The 23481-nt window shown below is 39.2% G+C and overlaps 2 protein-coding genes, 2 long non-coding RNA genes and 1 pseudogene across 4 annotated transcripts; all 5 read left to right on the plus strand.

The window, feature by feature from the left end:
* The first annotated feature begins 272 nt into the window (after positions 1-272).
* LOC125145537 lies at positions 273-8455 on the plus strand. Its single transcript, XR_007143935.1, has 2 exons — positions 273-3075; positions 8362-8455. It is a non-coding gene; the product is annotated as an uncharacterized LOC125145537 (long non-coding RNA).
* Positions 7410-8455, plus strand: LOC125145536 (C-C chemokine receptor type 7-like). Its single transcript, XM_047818753.1, has one exon. The coding sequence runs from the start codon at positions 7453-7455 to the stop codon at positions 8341-8343; it is 891 nt and encodes a 296-aa protein (XP_047674709.1). The 5' UTR covers positions 7410-7452; the 3' UTR covers positions 8344-8455.
* A 730-nt stretch (positions 8456-9185) lies between these two features.
* On the plus strand, positions 9186-12354 carry LOC125145538. Its single transcript, XR_007143936.1, has 2 exons — positions 9186-11360; positions 11554-12354. It is a non-coding gene; the product is annotated as an uncharacterized LOC125145538 (long non-coding RNA).
* Positions 12355-12759: 405 nt separating this feature from the next.
* LOC113653354 lies at positions 12760-15084 on the plus strand (annotated as a pseudogene).
* A 1031-nt stretch (positions 15085-16115) lies between these two features.
* Positions 16116-17148, plus strand: LOC125145523 (C-X-C chemokine receptor type 2-like). The gene is made up of 2 exons (XM_047818674.1): positions 16116-16134; positions 16238-17148. The coding sequence occupies exons 1-2, from the start codon at positions 16116-16118 to the stop codon at positions 17101-17103; spliced, it is 885 nt and encodes a 294-aa protein (XP_047674630.1). The 3' UTR covers positions 17104-17148.
* The last annotated feature ends 6333 nt before the right edge of the window (positions 17149-23481 follow it).

The following is a 23481-nucleotide window of genomic DNA, read 5'->3' on the forward strand; positions in this document are numbered from 1 at the left end:
ATTTCAGACTTTTAAGAGTATATAGATGCCAATATGGAGGCAGAAAACACTCTCTCACACACACACACACACCCCTACCCACTAAAGGAAGAAATGCAACTGATATTGAACAGAGCTGAAAATGATGTAATATTGTCATTTTGTGTAAAAAAAAAAAAAAAAAAAAAAAAAAAAAAAAAAATATATATATATATATATATATATATATATATATATATATATATATATATATATATATATACACATATATACATATAATTAAGAATTATAATTAAACCATGCAGTATCTCAAGATGTTCTATGGTGAAATAAAACCAAAATTTGTCACTCCAGTCTCATTGCAACTACAAGCGATATATGTCCCAACTTGATCGAGGAAGCCTGTGGTGCATTGCGAACTAGAACTACCCAGGTTCCCTGCAAAACTGCTGCTAGAGTAGCGGCTGTCTGGTCGTCTAAAGCATCTATCAATGCTCAGTCTGTGTCTGAAGAAGGGGACTGGAAGTGTTGCTCTTGCTCAAGTTTAGCTCATGAAGGGCCTGGTGTTGAGACTGGTGGATGCCAGTGTGGCTCTTGATGATCTGGGAAAGGGACACTCCATGATGATTTTATTTTATTGTAATGGTGCATAGCCCACCTCACATATTTGTCCTCTACCATTATTTAAATGTTATTTTCAAATGAAATTTAATAATTTTGTTATATTTTAAAATCCTCTAATTTATGAGAATGAATAAAACCAGTTAATAGTTTATTAAAATTTTGATGTATGGATGGGTGCACACTACTGATTCCTCTTTGCTAATTACCTTTTCCCTGGGTCCTTGATCACTCTGGTTCATGGCGTGGACGGTCACATTCCATGTGTCAGCAAACACAGAGAGAGGTGGGGCTTCAGGCTCCATACTAATGTGTTCTAGAGGAACTTGGACTAAACCATAAGGTTCAGATTTACGTTTACATTTACAGCATTTGGCAGACGCACTTATCCAGAACGACCTACAGAAGTGCTTACGTCCCTATCATTGGATACATTAACTCTGGGTCACTAGGTTACATACATTAGATACCATGAGTCTAAAACTTTGCTCATGTTTTTTTTTTATTTTAAATTCAGAAGGATATTTTTTCTATTCAATTCATTTAGTTTTTTTCTTTGATTGTTTGTTTGCAGTAGCTTTGATTGTTACTGTAGGTAATTGTTTGTATTGTGTTATGTATAACGAAATGGATATGTATGGATTTACCTTTTTGTTTCTCATAGTGGTGGACGTATTATACAAGGTCTGTGTTGTTCAGCAATAGCAACACTTTGTGCTCCTTATCTTAGGGTTTGTTTCCTTTTTGGTTTTATTTTTGTTTCTTACTTTGTTAACAGGGGACACATTTAATCATTGATGTGTTTTTGGCCTGGATACATTATCTAAAGTTTTTGATTCTTGTATGGAACCTTGTTGGACGTGAATTTTGTTATGTATAAGCCTGCCTAATTTTGTTTGTTGAAAGGAAAAATAATTTTTTAATCATCTGTCCTGCTTGTTTTTGGCCTTGATCATCACATTTATCCTGAAATCCTCATGTTTCTACACCAGTGTGACTCTCCCTCATTCTCTTTAATTCTGCTTTTTAAGTGATTCTTGAATCATGGTCTCTCTCAGTGGAGACACACCAACTTAAGCACATACACAGTAGTCAGTTCTGTTCAGCTCAGATCTAGCTGTGTTCTCTTGTGACTCTGTGCTGTCTTGTCTCCCATGTATATCTCTGCTGTAGCCACCTCCTTAGCACTCACTCTCCTGATTCCACCCTTCATTCAACTCCACAGGTCTACAAGAGAAACAGCAGAATTTTATGCAGTGTAGTTTTATGCAGCTAACTGAACTGGCTTTACTGAATTTTCAGACTAAAAATACATTTTGTTATCTGTCTTAACCACCTACATGCATCTGTTTACTGTTTATATGTTTATAAAGCCTAAATTATGTCAAAATGAGTGCATGAAGAAATGCAAAATATATTGCTGAACCTTTTTCACCAGAACTTCCTGACGTATCTTTCCACACCATGCTGTTTTTTAATCTACGTAAGAAACCACAGACTCCTATACTGTACTTCTGCTTCTTTTAGTATTTAGATCCTACACCCTGTTACACGAAAGCTCTAACCATGCAGCACCTCAACTCATCTAACAGCTCGCTCATCGGTCCTGTTGCAACTGAGAACCTGATTTACAGTATTGTGGTGGCAGTTTGCTTCATACTGGGAGTCCCTGGTAATATTGCTGTAATGGTGCGTCTGTCTGGATGGCTGAAGAAAGGCAGTTTCACCCCGAGACTGATGCTAAGCCTGGCCATATCAGATCTACTCACTCTGATTTCTCTGCCCGTTTCGATTTGGGCTCATCTGCATGGCTGGGTGTTTGACTCGGTCTTGTGTAAGCTTCTCTCTTACATGTCGTACTTAGGCTTCAGCTGCAGCATACTATGTGTGGTGTGGATGAGCATGCAGCGATACATCCAAGTGCTGCATCCTGAGAAATGGAACAAGCTTGGCAGAAAAGGAAAGAAGATCCTTTTGAGTGGGATGTGGATGTTAAGTGCAGTTTTATCATGCTATGCTCTCATACTAAGCAGTATAAGCTTGGACAGAGGAGGACGTCTTCAGTGCAGGCTAATTTATCAGACTGAGGTTGAAATTATGTCTATTTTTATCTTGGAGATTATAACATTTGCAACTTCATTCACCACCATATCTTATTTCTATTTTCACCTTCACAGAGGAGTTAATAACTCAGCTTTCTTTAGCAGTAACTCATTGACCAAGGTGTTGACCAGAATTGTGGTGTGTTTCTGCATTTTTTGGATCCCGAATCAAATCTCCAAAATTGTGGTCATCATTGCAATATTGACTGAGAATGACAGTCTTTTAGGATCTGCCGAATCTGGATATATTGTTACTATAACTCTGTTTTTTATTAACAGTTGTGTGAACCCCTTCCTGTACGCTTCGTCTGCTCGGGTTCTTTAACATGGAACAGCTGGAACAAATGATCATTAGTTTCTTGAACATATCAAGGTTTGAGTGAGCTGATGCATGTCCATTTGTGTGCTCCTAAAGCATAATGGCTTGAAACAAAATGTATGTCTTAAATTAGAAAATGATAAATGTTACTTAATCCAAAAATGTGTTCCTCAATATTAGCAACATTCTTTATAAGTATAGTTCTGTGTTTGTTAGATTTTTTCGTGTCTCTGCTTTACAATGTTGATTTCATATAGTGTATAGTTTTGGTTGAAACTAAAAGCTCTTTTTGAAATTCACAATTTCGAGCTATAAACCAAAATAAAGTTTTCTAATTTTTATAAATGCTGCTTCTGCTTGCACAGTTGTGAGGCAACATGACAGGAACTTTTACCGTGAGTTGTAACGTTATAATTGTTTCAGGAATTTGCTTCAGAGTCATTTCAGACAGTTAAGAGTAGAAATAGATGCCAATATGGAGGCACAAGATACACACCACCTAAGAAGAAATGCAACTGATACAGAGCTGAAAATTCTGTAATATTTTTTTTTCTAAAAAAAAATATTATTGGCTGGTTTCCAAGCCAAACTACACCCATGTGCATTCTGTTCTAGAAAGCTCACCTCGGCCAAAGCAAACTATGACGTGGAAACCGGGAACTGCTCTCCATCAGGAACGCATTGGAGGAATGGAGACACTAGTTGGAGTTTGCTCAATGTCCATTTCATATCCTAACGGACCATAAGAACAGAAGTTCCAAGAATAGTAAAGCCGATGCACTTTCTCTCCGACTTGACCAAGAACCCGCCCCCCTAGTCATTGCGCCCATATGATGGGACCTTATGGAGGAGTTACGCCCAGCACAACTGGGGGACTGCCCCCCCCCCCCCCCCCCCCCCCCGCACCCCCGATTGCCCTACTAGGCTGCAATATGTACCCACAGATTTCAGGCGACGCATCTTGGAATGGGTTCATACCTCCTGGATCTCCCCAATTCACAGATCGGTTTTCTAAAGCGTGCAAACTGATCCCCTGTTCTGTAAGAACATCCTCTCCAGCTCTCCGAAGGGAGCCAACACCAGAATACTAACTTCTGGGTTCAGACAAGGTCACATTTGGTTTCGACTTCCGGATGCGCCAGCATTTAAGCTAGCCACAAATGGCTAAATGATGCGAAGTATTGTGAACCCAGTTGCGTACCAAGCCTTATTTTTCTGCTCTGCTTTTTTGCCATTGGATTTACTACGTCTTTGGCCTTGCCCTTGTAGGATTATTTTGCCTGTATGGATTACTACTTCTGGTTAACTAACTTTCTGCCTGTGTACTGTTTCTCCCCTATTGCCTGCTGAATCCTCACTATGGCTTGGGACAAATAAAAAGATATTTTCAAATTTTTTTTTGCTTTCTTCCCATGTGAGAGATTTTTAGTGATTCTTGAATCATGGTCACGCTCACAGGAGACACACCAAATTAAGCACATACACATTAAAGTTCAGCTCTGCTCAGCTCAGCTATAGCTGTGCTCTGTTTATATCCCTGTGCTCTCGTATCTCATGCATATCTCTGTTGTCACTCACTAAATTAGAACTTTTGATAGTAAATCTCCTACAGGTGTGGTCACCTCCTTAACACTCACTCTCCCAAATGCACCCTCCATTTACTTCCACTTAACCATGCCCCCACCTCCACAGGTCTACAAGAGTAACAGAAGAATTTTCTCAGTGTAGATTAATGCAGATGACTGAACTGGTTTACTTGGAATTTCCAGACAACAAATATTTTTTCCTGTCTGTCTTTACCACTTGCATGAATCTCTTTATTGTCAATACATTTATAAAGCATAAATTGTTATAATATCAAAATGAATGCATGAAGAAATGCAAAATACATTGGTGATCTTTTTGTGTTATAACTTCCTGACGTGCATGATCCGACACCATGATGTTTTTCTATACACAAGAAACCACCAACTTTTACACGTCTGCTTCTTATATTATCTCCTACACCCTGTTATATGAAAGCTCTAACCATGCAGCAGCTCATCTCATCCAACTCATCTAATACATTTGAAGTAAAAGCAATATGGCTTGAAACAAAAAAGCTTAACGTTGATGTATCCTAAGTCTGTAACCTAGTGAACGAGTGTTAATGTATTCATTGTTGGAGACTTCAAAGCACTTTTGTACATTGCTCAATATAAGTGCATCTGCAAATTTTGTGAATGTAAATTTGTAAAGTGACAAATGTTAATCAGTCAAAAATGTCAGTCAATATTAGCAACATTCATTATAAGTATAGTTTTGTGTTTTTTTTTTTTTTTTTTGCGTCTCTGCTTTATATTGCTGATTTTATATATAGTTTTGGTTGAAACTGAAAGCTGTTTTCTAAATTTAAATACACTTACATTTCGAGCTATAAACCAAAATAAAGTTTTCTGTTTTTTTTAAAAATGCTACCTCTGCTTGCACAGTTGTGAGACAACATGAGAGGAACTTGCAGCACATTTACTATGATTTGTAACATGTTATAATTGTACAGCAATTTGCTTCAGATCGTAGAGTGTTAAGAGTAGAGATAGATGCCAGTACGGAGGCAGAAAGGTCACACACACACACACACACACACACACACACACACACACACACACACACACACACACACACACACATACACCTACTAAAGGAAGAAATGCAACTGATACAGAGCTGAAAATAATGAAATTTTTTTTAATGAAAGAGTTAAGCCATGTGCTCTTTCACATTTGTGTAATGTTAATCCAAATACACTCTCTCACTCACTCATTTTCTACCGCTTATCCGAACTAGGGGAGTGCCAACGGGGAGCCTGTGCCTATCTCAGGCGTCATCGGGCATCAAGGCAGGATACACCCTGGACGGAGTGCCAACCCATCGCAGGGCACACACTCTCATTCACTCACGCAATCACACACTATGGGCAATTTTCCAGAGATGCCAATCAACCTATCATGCATGTCTTTGGACCGGGGGAGGAAACCGGAGTACCCGGAAGAAACCCCCGAGGCACGGGCAGAACATGCAAACTCTGTTGTCAGCACATATAGCACTGAGTTTTTTCACTGTTTCAAATAATCAATTTCCCAAAGTTTTGAGAAGCTTTGGGAGAAAAGAAAGACCATCTTTAGAAATGAAATGGTGCAGTATCTCAAGATACTGGTTCTGGTGTGAAGCAAAACCAGAAATTGTCCGTTAAGGTTTTTGAAGTACATAGCCCCATTCTTGTCCCTTACTTTTTTATTTTTTTTTAAGAACATTCAAATGGTTCTGTGCTGCTTGAGATATAAAAATGCTTGAGCTATTGTAATGGGTCAAAAAAAAAAAATAATTTGTAAGTTTGATTACCCCCCATTAATACATTTCCTCATGTTTAATTATTTTTTTAATTACACTACAAAACTACACTATAAAAATAACCTGTCTGTAAACTGTTCTATTTATGTTTATGTTATGTTACTACTGTATGTAAATGGTTCTGCAATGTCTGGAGCTCGCTCCCAAGAATTTCACTCACCAAGGCACATGTGCCGTGGTGATGTGACAATAAAGGTGACTTGACTTCACTTGTATTTGTTAGATTTTTCGTGTCTCTGGTTTACATTGCTGATTTTATATATAGTTCTGGTTAAAACTGAAAGCTGTTTTCTGAACTTAAAAACACTTACATTTTGAGCTTTAAACCAAAATAAAGTTTTCTGATTTTTAAAAATGCTACTTCTGCTTGCACATTTGTAAGACAACATGACAGGAACTTGCAGCACATTTACTGTGAGTTGTAACATGTTTTAATTGTACAGGAATTTGCTTCAGAGCGTAGAGATTTAAGGCAAAAAAGACACACACACACACACACACACACACACACACACACACACACACACACACACACACACACACACACACACACACACACACTCTCCTACCTACTAAAGGAAGAAATGCAAAAGATACAGAGCAGAAATGATGTAATATTGTCTTCTATGTAAATAAAAGAATCAGAATTAAACCATGCAGTATCTCATGATGTTCTACTTTGAAACAAAACCAAAATTTGTCACTCCAGTCTCACTACAACTGCAAGCGATATGTCCCGACTTGATCGAGGAAGCCTGTGATCCATTGGGAACCAAGACCAATACCCCCAATTCCATCATGTGCCACTGGTCCTAGAACTGGTTTTACATGCATCTCTTTACTGTCTATACATTTATAAAGCCTAAATTATGTGAAAATGAGTGCATAAAGAAATGCAAAATATATTGCTGAACTTTTTTCACCAGAACTTCCTGACATGTATCTTTCGACACCATGCTGTTTTTTTTAAACTACATATGAAACAACGGACTTCTCCTTCTTTTATTATCTGCTACACCCTGTTACACGAAAGCTCTAACCATGCAGCACCACAACTCATCCAACAGCTCGCTCATCACTCCTGTCCCAACTGAGAACCTGATTGCCAGTATTGTGGTGGCAGTTTGCTTCATACTGGGAGTCCCTGGTAATATTGCTGTAATGGTGCGTCTGTCTGGATGGCTGAAGAGAGGCAGTTTCACCCCAAGACTGATGCTAAGCCTGGCCATATCAGATCTACTTACTCTGATTTCTCTGCCCGTTTGGATTTGGGCTTTTCTGCATGGCTGGGTGTTTGACTTGGTCTTGTGTAAGCTTCTCTATTTCTTGATCTACTTAAGCTTCAACTGCAGCATACTGTGTGTGATTTTGATGAGCATGCAGCGATACATCCAAGTGCTGCATCCTGAGAAATGGAAGAAGCTTGGCAGAAAAGGAAAGAAGATCCTTTTGAGTGGGATGTGGATGTTAAGTGTAGTTTTATCATGCTATGTTCTCATACTAAGCAGTATAAGCTTGGACAGAGGAGGACGTCTTCAGTGCAGGCTAATTTTTCAGAATGAGGTTGAAATTGTGTCTATTTTCATTTGGGAGTTTATACTATTTGTAGCTTCATTCACCACCGTATCTTATTTCTACTTTCACCTTCACAGAGGAGTTAATAACTCAGCTTTCTTTAGCAGTAACTCATTGACCAAGGTGGTGACCAGAATTGTGGTGTGTTTCTTCATTTTTTGGATCCCACATGAAATCTCCAAGATTGTGATCATCATTGCAACATTGACTGAGAATGACCGTCTGATAGGATCTGCAGAATCTGGATATTATGTTACTACAGCTCTGGCTTTTATTAACAGTTGTGTGAACCCCTTCCTGTACGCTTTCTCTGCTCGGGCTCTTCAACAAGGAACAGCTGGAACAAATGATCCTTAGTTTCTTGAAGATATCGAGGTTTGAGTGAGCTGATGCACGTCTCTGACAGACTTTCACAGACATTGCATTTAAAGGAACACCATATAAAATTATATAAATCGTTTTGATTATTTCTAAGGCCTATTTTTATATTTTTTTGCACCTTCTAATTTTTATTACACCTTACATATTTTGCAGCTGAATTTAACAGACACTGTATGACTTTTTAAATGTCTACCTAATACATTTGTGTGCTCCTAAAGCATAATGGCTTAAAACAAAGATTAACTCTTAAATTAGAACGTGATGAATGTTACTCAATCCAAAATCTGTTCATCAATATTAGCAACATTTATCATAAGTATAGATTTGTGATTTAGATTTTTTGTGTCTCTGCTTTACATTGCTGATTTTATATATAGTTTTAGTTGAAACTAAAATTTTGATCTATAAACCAAAATAAAGTTTTCTGATTTCTAAAAATGCTACTTCTGCTTGCACAACATGACGGGAACTTGCTGTGAGTTGTAACATGTTATAATTGTACAGCAATTTGCTTCAGAGCCATTTAAGACTTTTAAGAGTAGAAATAGATGCCAATATGGAGGCAGAAAACACACTCACACACACACACACACACACACACACACACACACACACACACACACACACACACACACACACACACACCCCTACCCACTAAAGGAAGAAATGCAACTGATACTGAACAGAGCTGAAAATGATGTAATATTGTCGTTTTGTGTAAAAAAAAAAAAAAAAAAAAAAAAAAAAAAAATATATATATATATATATATATATATATATATATATATATATATATATATATATATTTAAGAATTATAATTAAACCATGCAGTATCTCAAGATGTTCTATGGTGAAATAAAACCAAAATTTGTCACTCCAGTCTCATTGCAACTACAAGCGATATATGTCCCAACTTGATCGAGGAAGCCTGTGGTGCATTGCGAACTAGAACTACCCAGGTTCCCTGCAAAACTGCTGCTAGAGTAGCGGCTGTCTGGTCGTCTAAAGCATCTATCAATGCTCAGTCTGTGTCTGAAGAAGGGGACTGGAAGTGTTGCTCTTGCTCAAGTTTAGCTCATGAAGGGCCTGGTGTTGAGACTGGTGGATGCCAGTGTGGCTCTTGATGATCTGGGAAAGGGACACTCCATGATGATTTTATTTTATTGTAATGGTGCATAGCCCACCTCACATATTTGTCCTCTACCATTATTTAAATGTTATTTTCAAATGAAATTTAATAATTTTGTTATATTTTAAAATCCTCTAATTTATGAGAATGAATAAAAACAGTTAATAGTTTATTAAAATCTTGATGTATGGATGGGTGCACACTACTGATTCCTCTTTGCTAATTACCTTTTCCCTGGGTCCTTGATCACTCTGGTTCATGGCGTGGACGGTCACATTCCATGTGTCAGCAAACACAGAGAGAGGTGGGGCTTCAGGCTCCATACTAATGTGTTTTAGAGGAACTTGGACTAAACCATGAGGTTCAGATTTACGTTTACATTTACAGCATTTGGCAGACGCACTTATCCAGAACGACCTACAGAAGTGCTTACGTCCCTATCATTGGAGACATTAACTCTGGGTCACTAGGTTACATACATTAGATACCATGAGTCTAAAACTTTGTTCATGTTTTTTTTTTTATTTTAAATTCAGAGGGATATTTTTTCTATTCAATTCATTTAGTTTATTTCTTTGATTGTTTGTTTGCAGTAGTTTTGATTGTTCTTTAGGTAATTGTTTGTATTGTGTTATGTATAATGAAATGGATATGTATGGATTTACCTTTTTGTTTCTCATAGTGGTGGACGTATTATACAAGGTCTGTGTTGTTCAGCAATAGCAACACTTTGTGCTCCTTATCTTAGGGTTTGTTTCCTTTTTGGTTTTATTTTTGTTTCTTACTTTGTTAACAGGGGACACATTTAATCATTGATGTGTTTTTGGCCTGGATACATTATCTAAAGTTTTTGATTCTTGTATGGAACCTTGTTGGACGTGAATTTTGTTATGTATAAGTCTGCCTAATTTTGTTTGTCGAAAGGAAAAATAATTTTTTAATCATCTGTCCTGCTTGTTTTTGGCCTTGATCATCACATTTATCCTGAAATCCTCATGTTTCTACACCAGTGTGACTCTCCCTCATTCTCTTTAATTCTGCTTTTTAAGTGATTCTTGAATCATGGTCTCTCTCAGTGGAGACACACCAACTTAAGCACATATACAGTAGTCAGTTCTGTTCAGCTCAGATCTAGCTGTGTTCTCTTGTGTCTCTAAGCTGTCTTGTCTCCCATGTATATCTCTTCTGTCACTCAGGTGTAGCCACCTCCTTAGCAGTCACTCTCCTGATTCCACCCTCCATTCAACTCCACAGGTCTACAAGAGAAACAGCAGAATTTTATGCAGTGTAGTTTTATGCAGCTAACTGAACTGGCTTTACTGAATTTTCAGACTAAAAATACATTTTGTTATCTGTCTTAACCACCTACATGCATCTGTTTACTGTTTATACGTTTATAAAGCCTAAATTATGTCAAAATGAGTGCATGAAGAAATGCAAAATATATTGCTGAACCTTTTTCACCAGAACTTCCTGACGTATCTTTTGACACCATGCTGATTTTTAAGCTACGTAAGAAACCACAGACTCCTATACTGTACTTCTGCTTTTTTTAGTATTTAGATCCTACTCCCTGTTACGCGAAAGCTCTAACCATGCAGTACCTCAACTCATCTAACAGCTCGCTCATCGGTCCTGTTGCAACTGAGAACCTGATTTACAGTATTGTGGTGGCAGTTTGCTTCATACTGGGAGTCCCTGGTAATATTGCTGTAATGGTGCGTCTGTCTGGATGGCTGAAGAAAGGCAGTTTCACCCCGAGACTGATGCTAAGCCTGGCCATATCAGATCTACTCACTCTGATTCCTCTGCCCGTTTCGATTTGGGCTGCTCTGCATGGCTGGGTGTTTGGCTTGGTCTTGTGTAAGCTTCTCTCTTACATGTCGTACTTAGGCTTCAGCTGCAGCATACTATGTGTGGTGTGGATGAGCATGTAGCGATACATCCAAGTGCTGCATCCTGAGAAATGGAAGAAGCTTGGCAGAAAAGGAGACAGTCTGTTAGGATCTGCCGAATCTGGATATATTGTTACTATAACTCTGTTTTTTATTAACAGTTGTGTGAACCCCTTCCTGTACGCTTTCTCTGCTCGGGCTCTTCAACAGGGAACAGCTGGAACAAATGATCCTTAGTTCCTTGAACATATCATGGTTTGAGTGAGCTGATGCACATCTCTGACAGCCTTTCTCAGACATTGCATTTAAAGGAACACCATATAAAATTATATGAATCATTTTTCTTATTCCTGCAGTCTATTTTTATAGTTTTTTTGCATCTTCTAATTCTTTTTTATTACACCTAACATATTTTGCAGATGAATTTAACAGATACTGTATGACTTTTTAAATGTCTACCTAATACATTTGTGTGTTCTTAAAGCATAATGGCTTGAGACAAAAAGTAAGTCTTAAATTAGAACGTGATAAATGTTACTGAATCCAAAATGTGATCATCAATATTAGCAACATTCATTATGAGTATAGTTTTGTGTTTGTTAGATTTTTTGTGTCTCTGCTTTACATTGCTGATTTTATATATAGTTTTGGTTGAAACTAAAAGCTGTTTTCTGAACTTAAAAACACTTACATTTTGAGCTTTAAACCAAAATAAAGTTTTCTGATATTTAAAAATGCTACTTCTGCTTGCACATTTGTAAGACAACATGACAGGAACTTGCAGCACCTTTACTGAGAGTTGTAACATGTTACAATTGTACAGGAATTTGCTTCAGAGCATAGAGTGTTAAGGCAGAAGACACACACACACTCCCCTACCTAGTAAAGGACAAAATGCAACTGATACAGAGCTGAAAATGATGTAATATTGTCTTTTTGTAAATAAAAGAATTAGAATTAAACCATGCAGTATCTCAAGATGTTCCACATTGAAACAAAACCAAAATATGTCACTCCAGTATCACTACATCTGCAAGCGATATGTCCCGATTTGATCGAGGAAGCCTGTGATGCATTGGGAACCAAGACCAATACCCCAATTCCATCATGGGCCACTGGTCCTAGAACCGGTTTTACATGCATCTCTTTACTGTCTATACATTTATAAAGCCTTAATCATGTCAAAATGAGTGCATAAAGAAATGCAAAATATATTGCTGAACTTTTTTGACCAGAATTTCCTGACATGTACTGTATCTTTCGATGCCATGCTGCTTTTTTTTATCTACGTAAGAAGCCACAGACTCCTTTATTTCTGCTTCTCCTAGTATTTAGATCCTACACCCTGTTACACAAAAGCTCTAACCATGCAGCATCTCAATTCAACAAACAGCTCGCTCATCGTTCCTGTTGTAGCTGATTGCAAGTGGTGTGCTGGCAATTTGCGTCATACTGGGAGTCCCTGGTAATATTGTTGTAATGCTGCGTCTGTCTGGATGGCTGAAGAGAGGCAGTTTCACCCCGAGACTGATGCTAAGCCTGGCCATATCGGATCTACTCACTCTGATTTCTCTCCCGGTTTGGATTTGGGCTGTTCTGCATGAGTGGGTGTTTGACTTGGTCTTGTGTAATCTTCTCTCTTACATGATCTACTTAAGCTTCTACTGCAGCATACTGTGTGTGATTTTGATGAGCATGCAGCGATACATCCAAGTGCTGCATCCTGAGAAATGGAAGAAGCTTGGCAGAAAAGGAAAGAAGATCCTTTTGATTGGGATATGGATGTTAAGTGCAGTTGTTTCATGCTATGCTCTCATACTAAGCGATATAAGCTGGGACACAGGAGGACGACTTCAGTGCATGCTAAGATATCGGAATAATGCTGAAAGAGTGCTTACATTAACCTGGGAGATTATATTATTTGTGGCTTCATTCACCATCGTATCTTATTTCTACTTTCAACTTCACAGAGGAGTTAATAACTCAGCTTTCTTTAGCAGTAACTCATTGACCAAGCTGGTGACCAGAATTGTGGTGTGTTTCTTCATTTTGTGGATCCCGAATCAAATCTCTGACATTGTGATCATCATTGCTGCATTGACTGGGAATGACAGTCTGTTAAGATCTGCAGAATCTGGAGATAATGTTACTACAGCTCTGGTTTTTATTAACAGTTGTGTGAACCCCTTCCTGTACGCTTTCTCTGCTCGGGCTCTTCAACAGAGAGCAGCTGGAACAAATGATCCTTAGTTTCTTGAAGATATCGAGGTTTGAGTGAGCTGATGCACATCTCTGACAGCCTTTCTCAGACATTGCATTTAAAGGAACACCATATAAAATTATATAAATCGTTTTGATTATTCCTGCAGCCTATTTTTATAGTTTTTTTGCACCTTCTAATTTTTATTACACCTTACATATTTTGCAGATGAATTTAACAGATACTGTATGACTTTTTAAATGTCTACCTAATACATTTGTGTGCTCCTAAAGCATAATGGCTTAAAACAAAGATTAAGTCTTAAATTAGAACGTGATGAATGTTACTCAATCCAAAATGTGTTCATCAATATTAGCAACATTTATCATAAGTATAGATTTGTGATTGTTAGATTTTTTTGTGTCTCTGCTTTACATTGCTGATTTTTATATAGTTTTAGTTGAAACTAAAATTTTGATCTATAAACCAAAATAAAGTTTTCTGATTTTTAAAAATGCTACTTCTGCTTGCCCAACATGACAGGAACTTGCAATACATTTACTGTGAGTTGTAAGATGTTGTAATTGTACAGCAATTTGCTTCAGAGCCATTTCAGACTTTTAAGAGCAGAAATAGATGCCAATATGGAGGCAGAAAACATTCACACACACACACACACACCCCTACCCACTAAAGGAAGAAATGCAACTGATATTGAACAGAGCTGAAAATGATGTAATATTGTCATTTTGTGTAAAAAAAAATTATAATTAAGAAATATAATTAAACCATGCAGTATCTCAAGATGTTCTATGGTGAAATAAAACCAAAATTTGTCACTCCAGTCTCATTGCAACTACAAGCGATATATGTCCCAACTTGATAAAGGAAGCCTGTGGTGCATTGCGAACTAGAACTACCCAGGTTCCCTGCAAAACTGCTGCTAGGGTAGCGGCTGTCTGGTCCTCCAAAGCATCTATCAATGCTCAGTCTGTGTCTGAAGAAGGGGACTGGAAGTGTTGCTCTTGCTCCAAGTTTAGCTCATGAAGGGCCTGGTGTTGAGTCTGGTGGATGCCAGTGTGGCTCTTGATGATCTGGGAAAGGGACACTCCATGATGATTTTATTTTATTGTAATGGTGCATAGCCCACCTCACATATTTGTCCTCTACCATTATTTTAATGTTATTTTCAAGTGAAAATTAGTAATTTTGTTATTTTTTAAAATCCTCTAATTTATGAGAATGAATAAAACCAGTTAATAGTTTATTAAAATTTTGATGTATGGATGGGTGCACACTACTGATTCCTCTTTGCTAATTACCTTTTCCCTGGGTCCTTGATCACTCTGGTTCATGGCGTGGACGGTCACATTCCATGTGTCAGCAAACACAGAGAGAGGTGGGGCTTCAGGCTCCATACTAATGTGTTCTAGAGGAACTTGGACTAAACCATAAGGTTCAGATTTACGTTTACATTTACAGCATTTGGCAGACGCACTATCCAGAACGACCTACAGAAGTGCTTACGTCCCTATCATTGGATACATTAACTCTGGGTCACTAGGTTACATACATTAGATACCATGAGTCTAAACTTTGTTCATGATTTTCTTCTTTAATTTTAAATTCAGGGGGATGTTTTTTCTATTCAATTCATTTAGTTTATTTCTTTGATTGTTTGTTTGCAGTAGTTTTGATTGTTACTGTAGGTAATTGTTTGTATTGTGTTATGTATAATGAAATGGATATGTATGGATTACCTTTTTGTTTCTCCTAGTGGTGGACGTATTATACAAGGTCTGTGTTGTTCAGCAATAGCAACACTTTGTGCTCCTTATCTTAGGGTTTGTTTCCTTTTGGTTTTATTTTGTTTCTTACTTTGTTAACAGGGGACACATTAATCATTGATGTGTTTTTTGGCCTGGATACATTATTAATTTTGTTTGTTGAAAGGAAAAATAATTTTTTAATCATCTGTCCTGCTTGTTTTTGGCCTTGATCATCACATTTATCCTGAAATCCTCATGTTTCTACACCAGTGTGACTCTCCCTCATTCTCTTTAATTCTGCTTTTTAAGTGATTCTTGAATCATGGTCTCTCTCAGTGGAGACACACCAACTTAAGCACATATACAGTAGTCAGTTCTGTTCAGCTCAGATCTAGCTGTGTTCTCTTGTGTCTCTAAGCTGTCTTGTCTCCCATGTATATCTCTTCTGTCACTCAGGTGTAGCCACCTCCTTAGCAGTCACTCTCCTGATTCCACCCTCCATTCAACTCCACAGGTCTACAAGAGAAACAGCAGAATTTTATGCAGTGTAGTTTTATGCAGCTAACTGAACTGGCTTTACTGAATTTTCAGACTAAAAATACATTTTGTTATCTGTCTTAACCACCTACATGCATCTGTTTACTGTTTATACGTTTATAAAGTCTAAATTATGTCAAAATGAGTGCATGAAGAAATGCAAAATATATTGCTGAAACCTTTTTCACCAGAACTTCCTGACATATCTTTCGACACCATGCTGTTTTTTAAGCTACGTAAGAAACCAGACTCCTATACTTCTGCTTCTTTTAGTATTTAGATCCTACACCCTGTTACGCGAAAGCTCTAACCATGCAGCACCTCAACTCAATCTAACAGCTCGCTCATCGCTCCTGTCCTCTACTGAGAACCTGATTGGCAGTATTGTGGGGGCAGTTTGCTTTACACTGGGAGTCCCTGGTAATATTGCTGTAATGGTGCGTCTGTCTGGATGGCTGAAGAGAGGCAGTTTCACCCCAAGACTGATGCTAAGCCTGGCCATATCAGATCTACTCACTCTGATTTCTCTGCCGGTTTGGATTTGGGCTCATCTGCATGGCTGGGTGTTTGGCTTGGTCTTGTGTAAGCTTCTCTCTTACATCATGTTGTTAAGCTTCTACTGCAGCATACTGTGTGTGGTGTTGATGAGCATGCAGCGTTACATCCAAGTGCTGCATCCTGAGAAATGGAAGAAGCTTGGCAGAAATGGAAAGAAGATCCTTTTGAGTGGGATGTGGGTGTTAAGTGCAGTTTTATCATGCTATGCTCTCATACTAAGCGATTTAAGCATGGACAGAGGAAGACTTCTTCAGTGCACGCTAAGATATCAGAATAAGACTGAAAGAGTGCTTACGGTTATCTGGCAGATTATAATATTTGTGGCTTCATCTACCATCGTATCTTATTTCTACTTTCACCTTCACAGAGGAGTTAATAACTCAGTTTTCTTTAGCAGTAACTCATTGACCAAGGTGGTGACGAGAATCGTGGTGTGTTTTTTTATTTTTTGGTTCCCTAATCAAATCTCCGACATTGTTATCATCATTGCAACATTGACTGGGAATGACAGTCTGTTAAGATCTGCAGTATCTGGAGACAATGTTACTACAGCTCTGGTTTTTTTTAACAGTTGTGTGAACCCCTTCCTGTACGCTTTCTCTGCTCGGGCTCTTCAACAGGGAACAGCTGGAACAGATGATCCTTAGTTTCTTGAACATATAGAGGTTTGAGTGAGCTGATGCATGTCCATTTGTGTGCTCCCTAAAGCATAATGGTCTTAAATTAGAAAATGATAAATGTTACTTAATCCAAAAATGTGTTCATCAATATTAGCAACATTCTTTATAAGTATAGTTCTGTGTTTGTTAGATTTTTTTGTGTCTCTGCTTCACATTGTTGATTTCATATAGTGTATAGTTTTGGTTGAAACTAAAAGCTGTTTTTGAAATTCAAAATTTCGAGCTATAACCAAAATAAAGTTTTCTAATTTTTATAAATGCTGCTTCTGCTTGCACAGTTGTGAGGCAACATGACAGGAACTTTTACCGTGAGTTGCAACGTTATAATTGTACAGGAATTTGCTTCAGAGTCATTTCAGACAGTTAAGAGTAGAAATAGATGCCAATATGGAGGCACAAGATACACACCACCTAAGAAGAAATGCAACTGATACAGAGCTGAAAATTCTGTAATATTTTTTTCTAAATAAAAGAATTATAATTAAACCATGCAGTATCTTAAGATGTTCTACACTGAAAAAAACAAAATGTGTTCAACAGTTGCAGTGAGACTCCAGTCTCACTGCAACTGTAAGCGATATGTTTCAACTTGATCGAGAAATCCTGCGGTGCACTGGGAACCAAGACCAATACCCCCAATTCCATCACGTGCCACTGGTTCTTGAACTGCCCCTGTTCCTTGCAACACTTTGGGCTGCATGGGGCTCCATCCAGAATCTGGAGATAATAATCTGGAGATAATGTTACTTCAGTTTTGTTTTTTATTAACAGTTGTGTGAACCCCTTCCTGTACGCTTTCTCTGCTCAGGCTCTTCAACACGGAACAGCTGGAACAGGTGATCCTTAGTTTCCTGGAGATATAGAGGTTTGAGTGAGCTTATGCATGTATTTTTGCATACTCTACAACATAAATTGAGTATAAAGGAGGAAAAGTGTGAATTTTACTGGGATACAATCTCTTTTCTGGGTTATATTATCAATGGCCAGGGGGTGGAATTAGACCCCAGCAAAGAAAGGACGGTCACTGAATGTCCCACCCCAACCAGTCTCAAGAAATTGCAGAGATTTCTTGGATATGCAAACTTTTATAGAAGATTTCTTAAAAATTTTAGCTTGGCAACCCCCCTGACAGCACTGCTATGAGATAAAGCACACAAGATGCAGTGGTCAGACTCTGCACAAAATGTCTTCAAAGACCTCAAGAATAGATTCACCACAGCCCCCATCCTGCAACACCAAGACCCCCACCTGCCATTCATCATGGAAGTAGATGCCTCATGTACCGGAATAGGGGATGTGCTCCCCCAACGTCGTTTAGTTTGGCTGGTTTCCAAGCCAAACTACACCCATGTGCATTCTGTTCTAGAAAGCTCACCTCGGCCAAAGCAAACTATGACGTGGGAACCGGGAACTGCTCTCCATCACGAACGCACTGGAGGAATGGAGACACTAGTTGGAGTTTGCTCAATGTCCATTTCAAATCCTAACGGACCATAAGAACAGAAGTTCCAAGAATAGTAAAGCCGATGCATTTTCTCTCCAACTTGACCCAGAACCCGCCCCCCTAGTCATTGCGCCCATATGATGGGACCTTATGGAGGAGATACGACAAGCACAACTGAGGGACTGTCCCCCCGATTGCCCTACTAGGCTGCAATATGTACCCACAGATTTCAGGTGACGCATCTTGGAATGGGTTCATACCTCCTGGATCTCGGGACACACAGGCAATTAACATGGATCTCCCCAATTCACAGGGATTCACAACCATTCTTATGGCGGTAGATCGGTTTTCTAAAGCGTGCAAACTGATCCCCTGTTCTGTAAGAACATCCTCGCCAGCTCTCTGGAGGGAGCCAACACCAGAATACTAACTTCTGGGTTCAGTCAAGGTCACATTTGGTTTCGACTTCCGGATGCGCCAGCATTTAAGCTAGCCACAAATGGCTATATGATGCAAAGTATTGTGAACCCAGTTGCGTACCAAGCCTTATTTTTCTGCTCTGATTTTTTGCCATTGGATTTACTACGTCTTTTGCCTTGCCCTTGTAGGATTATTTTGCCTGTATGGATTACTACTTCTGGTTAACTAACTTTCTGCCTGTGTACTGTTTCTCCCCTACTGCCTGCTGAATCCTCACTATGGCTTGGGACAAATAAAAAGATATTTTCAAATTTATTTTTGCTTTCTTCCCATGTGAGAGATTTTTAGTGATTCTTGAATCATGGTCACGCTCACAGGAGACACACCAAATTAAGCACATACACATTAAGGTTCAGTTCTGCTCAGCTCAGCTATAGCTGTGCTCTGTTTATATCCCTGTGCTCTCGTATCTCATGCATATCTTTGTTGTCACTCACTTAAATAGAACTTTTGATAGTAAATCTCCTACAGGTGTGGTCACCTCCTTAACACTCACTCTCCCAAATCCACCCTCCATTCACTTCCACTTAACCATGCCCCCACCTCCACAGGTCTACAAGAGATTAATGCAGATGACTGAACTGGTTTACTTGGAATTTCCAGACAACAAATATTTTTTCCTGTCTGTCTTTACCACTTGCATGAATCTCTTTATTGTCAATACATTTATAAAGCATAAATTGTTATAATATCAAAATGAATGCATGAAGAAATGCAAAATACATTGGTGATCTTTTTGTGTTATAACTTCCTGACGTGCATGATCCGACACCATGATGTTTTTCTATACACAAGAAACCACCAACTTTTACAACGTCTGCTTCTTATATTATCTCCTACACCCTGTTAAATGAAAGCTCTAACCATGCAGCAGCTCAATCTCATCCAACTCATCTAATACATTTGAAGTAAAAGCAATATGGCTTGAAACAAAAAAGCTTAACGTTGATGTATCCTAAGTCTGTAACCTAGTGAACGAGTGTTAATGTATTCATTGTTGGAGACTTCAAAGCACTTTTGTACATTGCTCAATATAAGTGCATCTGCAAATTTTGTGAATGTAAATTTGTAAAGTGACAAATGTTAATCAGTCAAAAATGTCAGTCAATATTAGCAACATTCATTATAAGTATAGTTTTGTGTTTGTTATATTTTTTGCGTCTCTGCTTTATATTGCTGATTTTATATATAGTTTTGGTTGAAACTGAAAGCTGTTTTCTAAATTTAAATACACTTACATTTCAAGCTATAAACCAAAATAAAGTTTTCTGTTTTTTTAAAAATGCTACCTCTGCTTGCACAGTTGTGAGACAACATGAGAGGAACTTGCAGCACATTTACTATGATTTGTAACATGTTATAATTGTACAGCAATTTGCTTCAGATCGTAGAGTGTTAAGAGTAGAGATAGATGCCAGTACGGAGGCAGAAAGGTCACACACACACACACACACACACACACACACACACACACACACACACACACACACACACACACACCTACACCTACTAAAGGAAGAAATGCAACTGATACAGAGCTGAAAATAATGAAAATTTTTTTTTAATGAAAGAGTTAAACCATGTGCTCTTTCACATTTGTGTAATGTTAATCCAAATACACTCTCTCACTGACTCATTTTCTACCGCTTATCCGAACTACCTTGGGTCACGGGGAGCCTGTGCCTATCTCAGGCGTCATCGGGCATCACGGGCAGAACATGCAAACTCTGTTGTCAGTACATATAGCACTGAGTTTTTTCACTGTTTCAAATAATCAATTTCAGAATCAGAATCAGAATCAGCTTTATTGCCAGGCATGTTTACACATGCGAGGAATTTGTTTTAGTGACATAATCTCTACAGTGTAACAAGACGTCATATGCAGTATAGAAGAAATTGTATGTACACATTTACAGGTGTGAAAATGTGCAGTTTAAATAAACATATGAAATATACATATGCAAAGTATACAATATATACAATTTGTATGTACACATGTGCAATTGTGAAGTGTGCAGTTGAAGTAAACAGTACAGACAATATGTATGCATGTATGTACAGAGTGCAAGTATGAAATGTGCTATTGAGGTATACATAGTGCAAATATTAGGAGTTGTGTGTTCCATGGTGTTAATTGTTCATCAGATGGATTGCTTGAGGGAAGAAACTGTTCCTATGTCTGGTCGTTCTGGAGCTCAGGGCTCTGTAGCGCCGACCAGATGGTAACAGTTCAAAGAGGGAGTGTGCTGGATGTGAGGGGTCCAGAGTGATTTTCTTTGCTCTTTTGTTCACTCTGGAGGAGTACAGGTCTTGGAGAGTGGGGAGAGTTGTGCCAATGATTCGCTCAGCAGTCCGGACTACCCTCTGTAGTCTTCTGAGATCGAATTTGGTGGCTGAGCTGAACCAAACAGTTACTGAGGTGCAGAGGATGTATTCGATCATGGCAGTGTAAAACTGTTTCAGCAAATCCTGTGGCAGGTTGAACTTCTTCAGCTGACGAAGGAAGTACAACCTCTGCTGAGCCTTTTTCACAATGGAGTCAATGTGAATGTCCCACTTCAGGTCCTGGGAGATTGTGGTTCCCAGGAATCTGTATGACTCCACTGCTGTGACAATGCTGTCCATGATGGTTAGTGGGGGAAGAGCAGGGGGGTTTCTCCTGAAGTCCACTATCAACTCCACTGTCTTGAGCGTATTCAGCTCCAGGTTGTTAAGGCTGCACCAGACAGCCAGCCGCTCAACCTCTAGTCTGTAAGCAGACTCGTCACCGTCCTGGAGGAAGCCGATCAGTGTGGTGTCGTCTGCAAACTTCAGGAGCTTGACAGATGGGTCATTAGAGGTGCAGTCATTTGTGTACAGGGAGAAGAGTAGTGGGGAGAGAACACAGCCCTGGGGGCGCCAGTGCTGACGGTGCGGGTGCTAGATTTGAGTTTACCCAGTCGCACTAGCTGCTGCCGGTCTGTCAGAAAGCTGGTGATCCACTGACAGACAGAGGGGGGCATGGAGAGCTGGGTTAATTTGGGCTCTAGTAGTGATGGGATGATGGTGTTAAAGGCAGAGCTGATGTCCACAAACAGGATCCTCACATAAGTCCCTTGTCTGTCTAGATGCTGCAGAACATAATGCAGTCCCATGTTGACTGCATCATTCACAGACCTGTTTGCTCTGTAGGCAAACTGCAGGGGGTCCAGTAAGGGTTGATGATGGTGGAGCTTTTGAAGCATGAGGGTACTTCACACAGCTCCAGTGACGTGTTAAATATCCGCGTGAAGATGGGGGCCAGCTGATCAGCACAGGCTTTCAGACAGGCTGGTGAAACACTGTCTGGGCCTGGAGCCTTTCTTCTCTTGATCTTCCTGAAGACCTGACACACATCATCTTCACTGAACTGGATTGAAGGTGTGACTGATTCGGGGGTTACGGAAGGTGAGAATTGGGCTTTTTCAAACCTGCAGGAGAACTCATTCAGGTCGTCTGCCAGTTGTTGAGTCACCACAGTGCTGGGGGATGGTGTCGTGTAGTTGGTGATGGCTTTTATACCTTTCCACACTGAAGCAGAGTCATTGGAGGAAAATTGAATCCGTAATTTTTCGGAATAATTCCTCTTTGTCACTCTGATCTCCTTTTCCAGTGTGTATTTGGCCTGTTTGTACAAGACTCTATCCCCAGTTCTGTGAGCATCCACTTTGGCCTGACTGAGCTGGCTGAGTTTCGCAGTGAACCATGGCTTGTTATTGTTGTAGGTTAAGTGAGTTCTGGCAGGAATACACAAATCCTCACAAAAACTGATGTATGATGTTACAGTCTCTGTGAACTCGTCCAGGTCGGAGGCAGCAGCTTCAAAAACTGTCCAATCTGTGAGAGAGAAACAGGCTTGTAGATCCTGCTCTGCTTCCTTAGTCCATCTTCTTACAGTCCTTAATACAGGTTTAGCTGTTTTTAGCTTCTGCCTGTAGGTCGGTATCAGATGAACTAAGCAGTGATCAGAGAGTCCTAGAGCTGCCCGTGGGACAGAGTGATATGCATCCTTTATTAAAGTGTAACAGTGATCCAGTGTGTTACTGTCTCTGGTGGGACATGTAACATGCTGTCTGTATTTAGGCAATTCACGTGAGAGAATCGCTTTATTGAAGTCCCCAAGTATTATTACTACAGAATCTGGGTGTTGTTGCTCACTCTCTGTGATCAGATCAGCGAGTGTCTGTAGGGCCGAGCTAACGTGCGCTTGCGGTGGAATGTAAACACTCACCAGAATGAACGAGGAAAACTCCCGCGGCGAACAGAATGGTTTGCAGTTAATGAAGAGTGTTTCAAGATCTGGACAGCACATCTTCTTTAACACAGTTACATCAGAACACCACCTTTCATTGATGTAAAAACACGTCTCGCCGCCACGCGATTTCCCCGTTGATTCCGCGTCG

Source organism: Tachysurus fulvidraco, chromosome 9, assembly GCF_022655615.1.
Source record: "Tachysurus fulvidraco isolate hzauxx_2018 chromosome 9, HZAU_PFXX_2.0, whole genome shotgun sequence".
NCBI classification, from domain to species: Eukaryota; Metazoa; Chordata; class Actinopteri; order Siluriformes; family Bagridae; genus Tachysurus; species Tachysurus fulvidraco.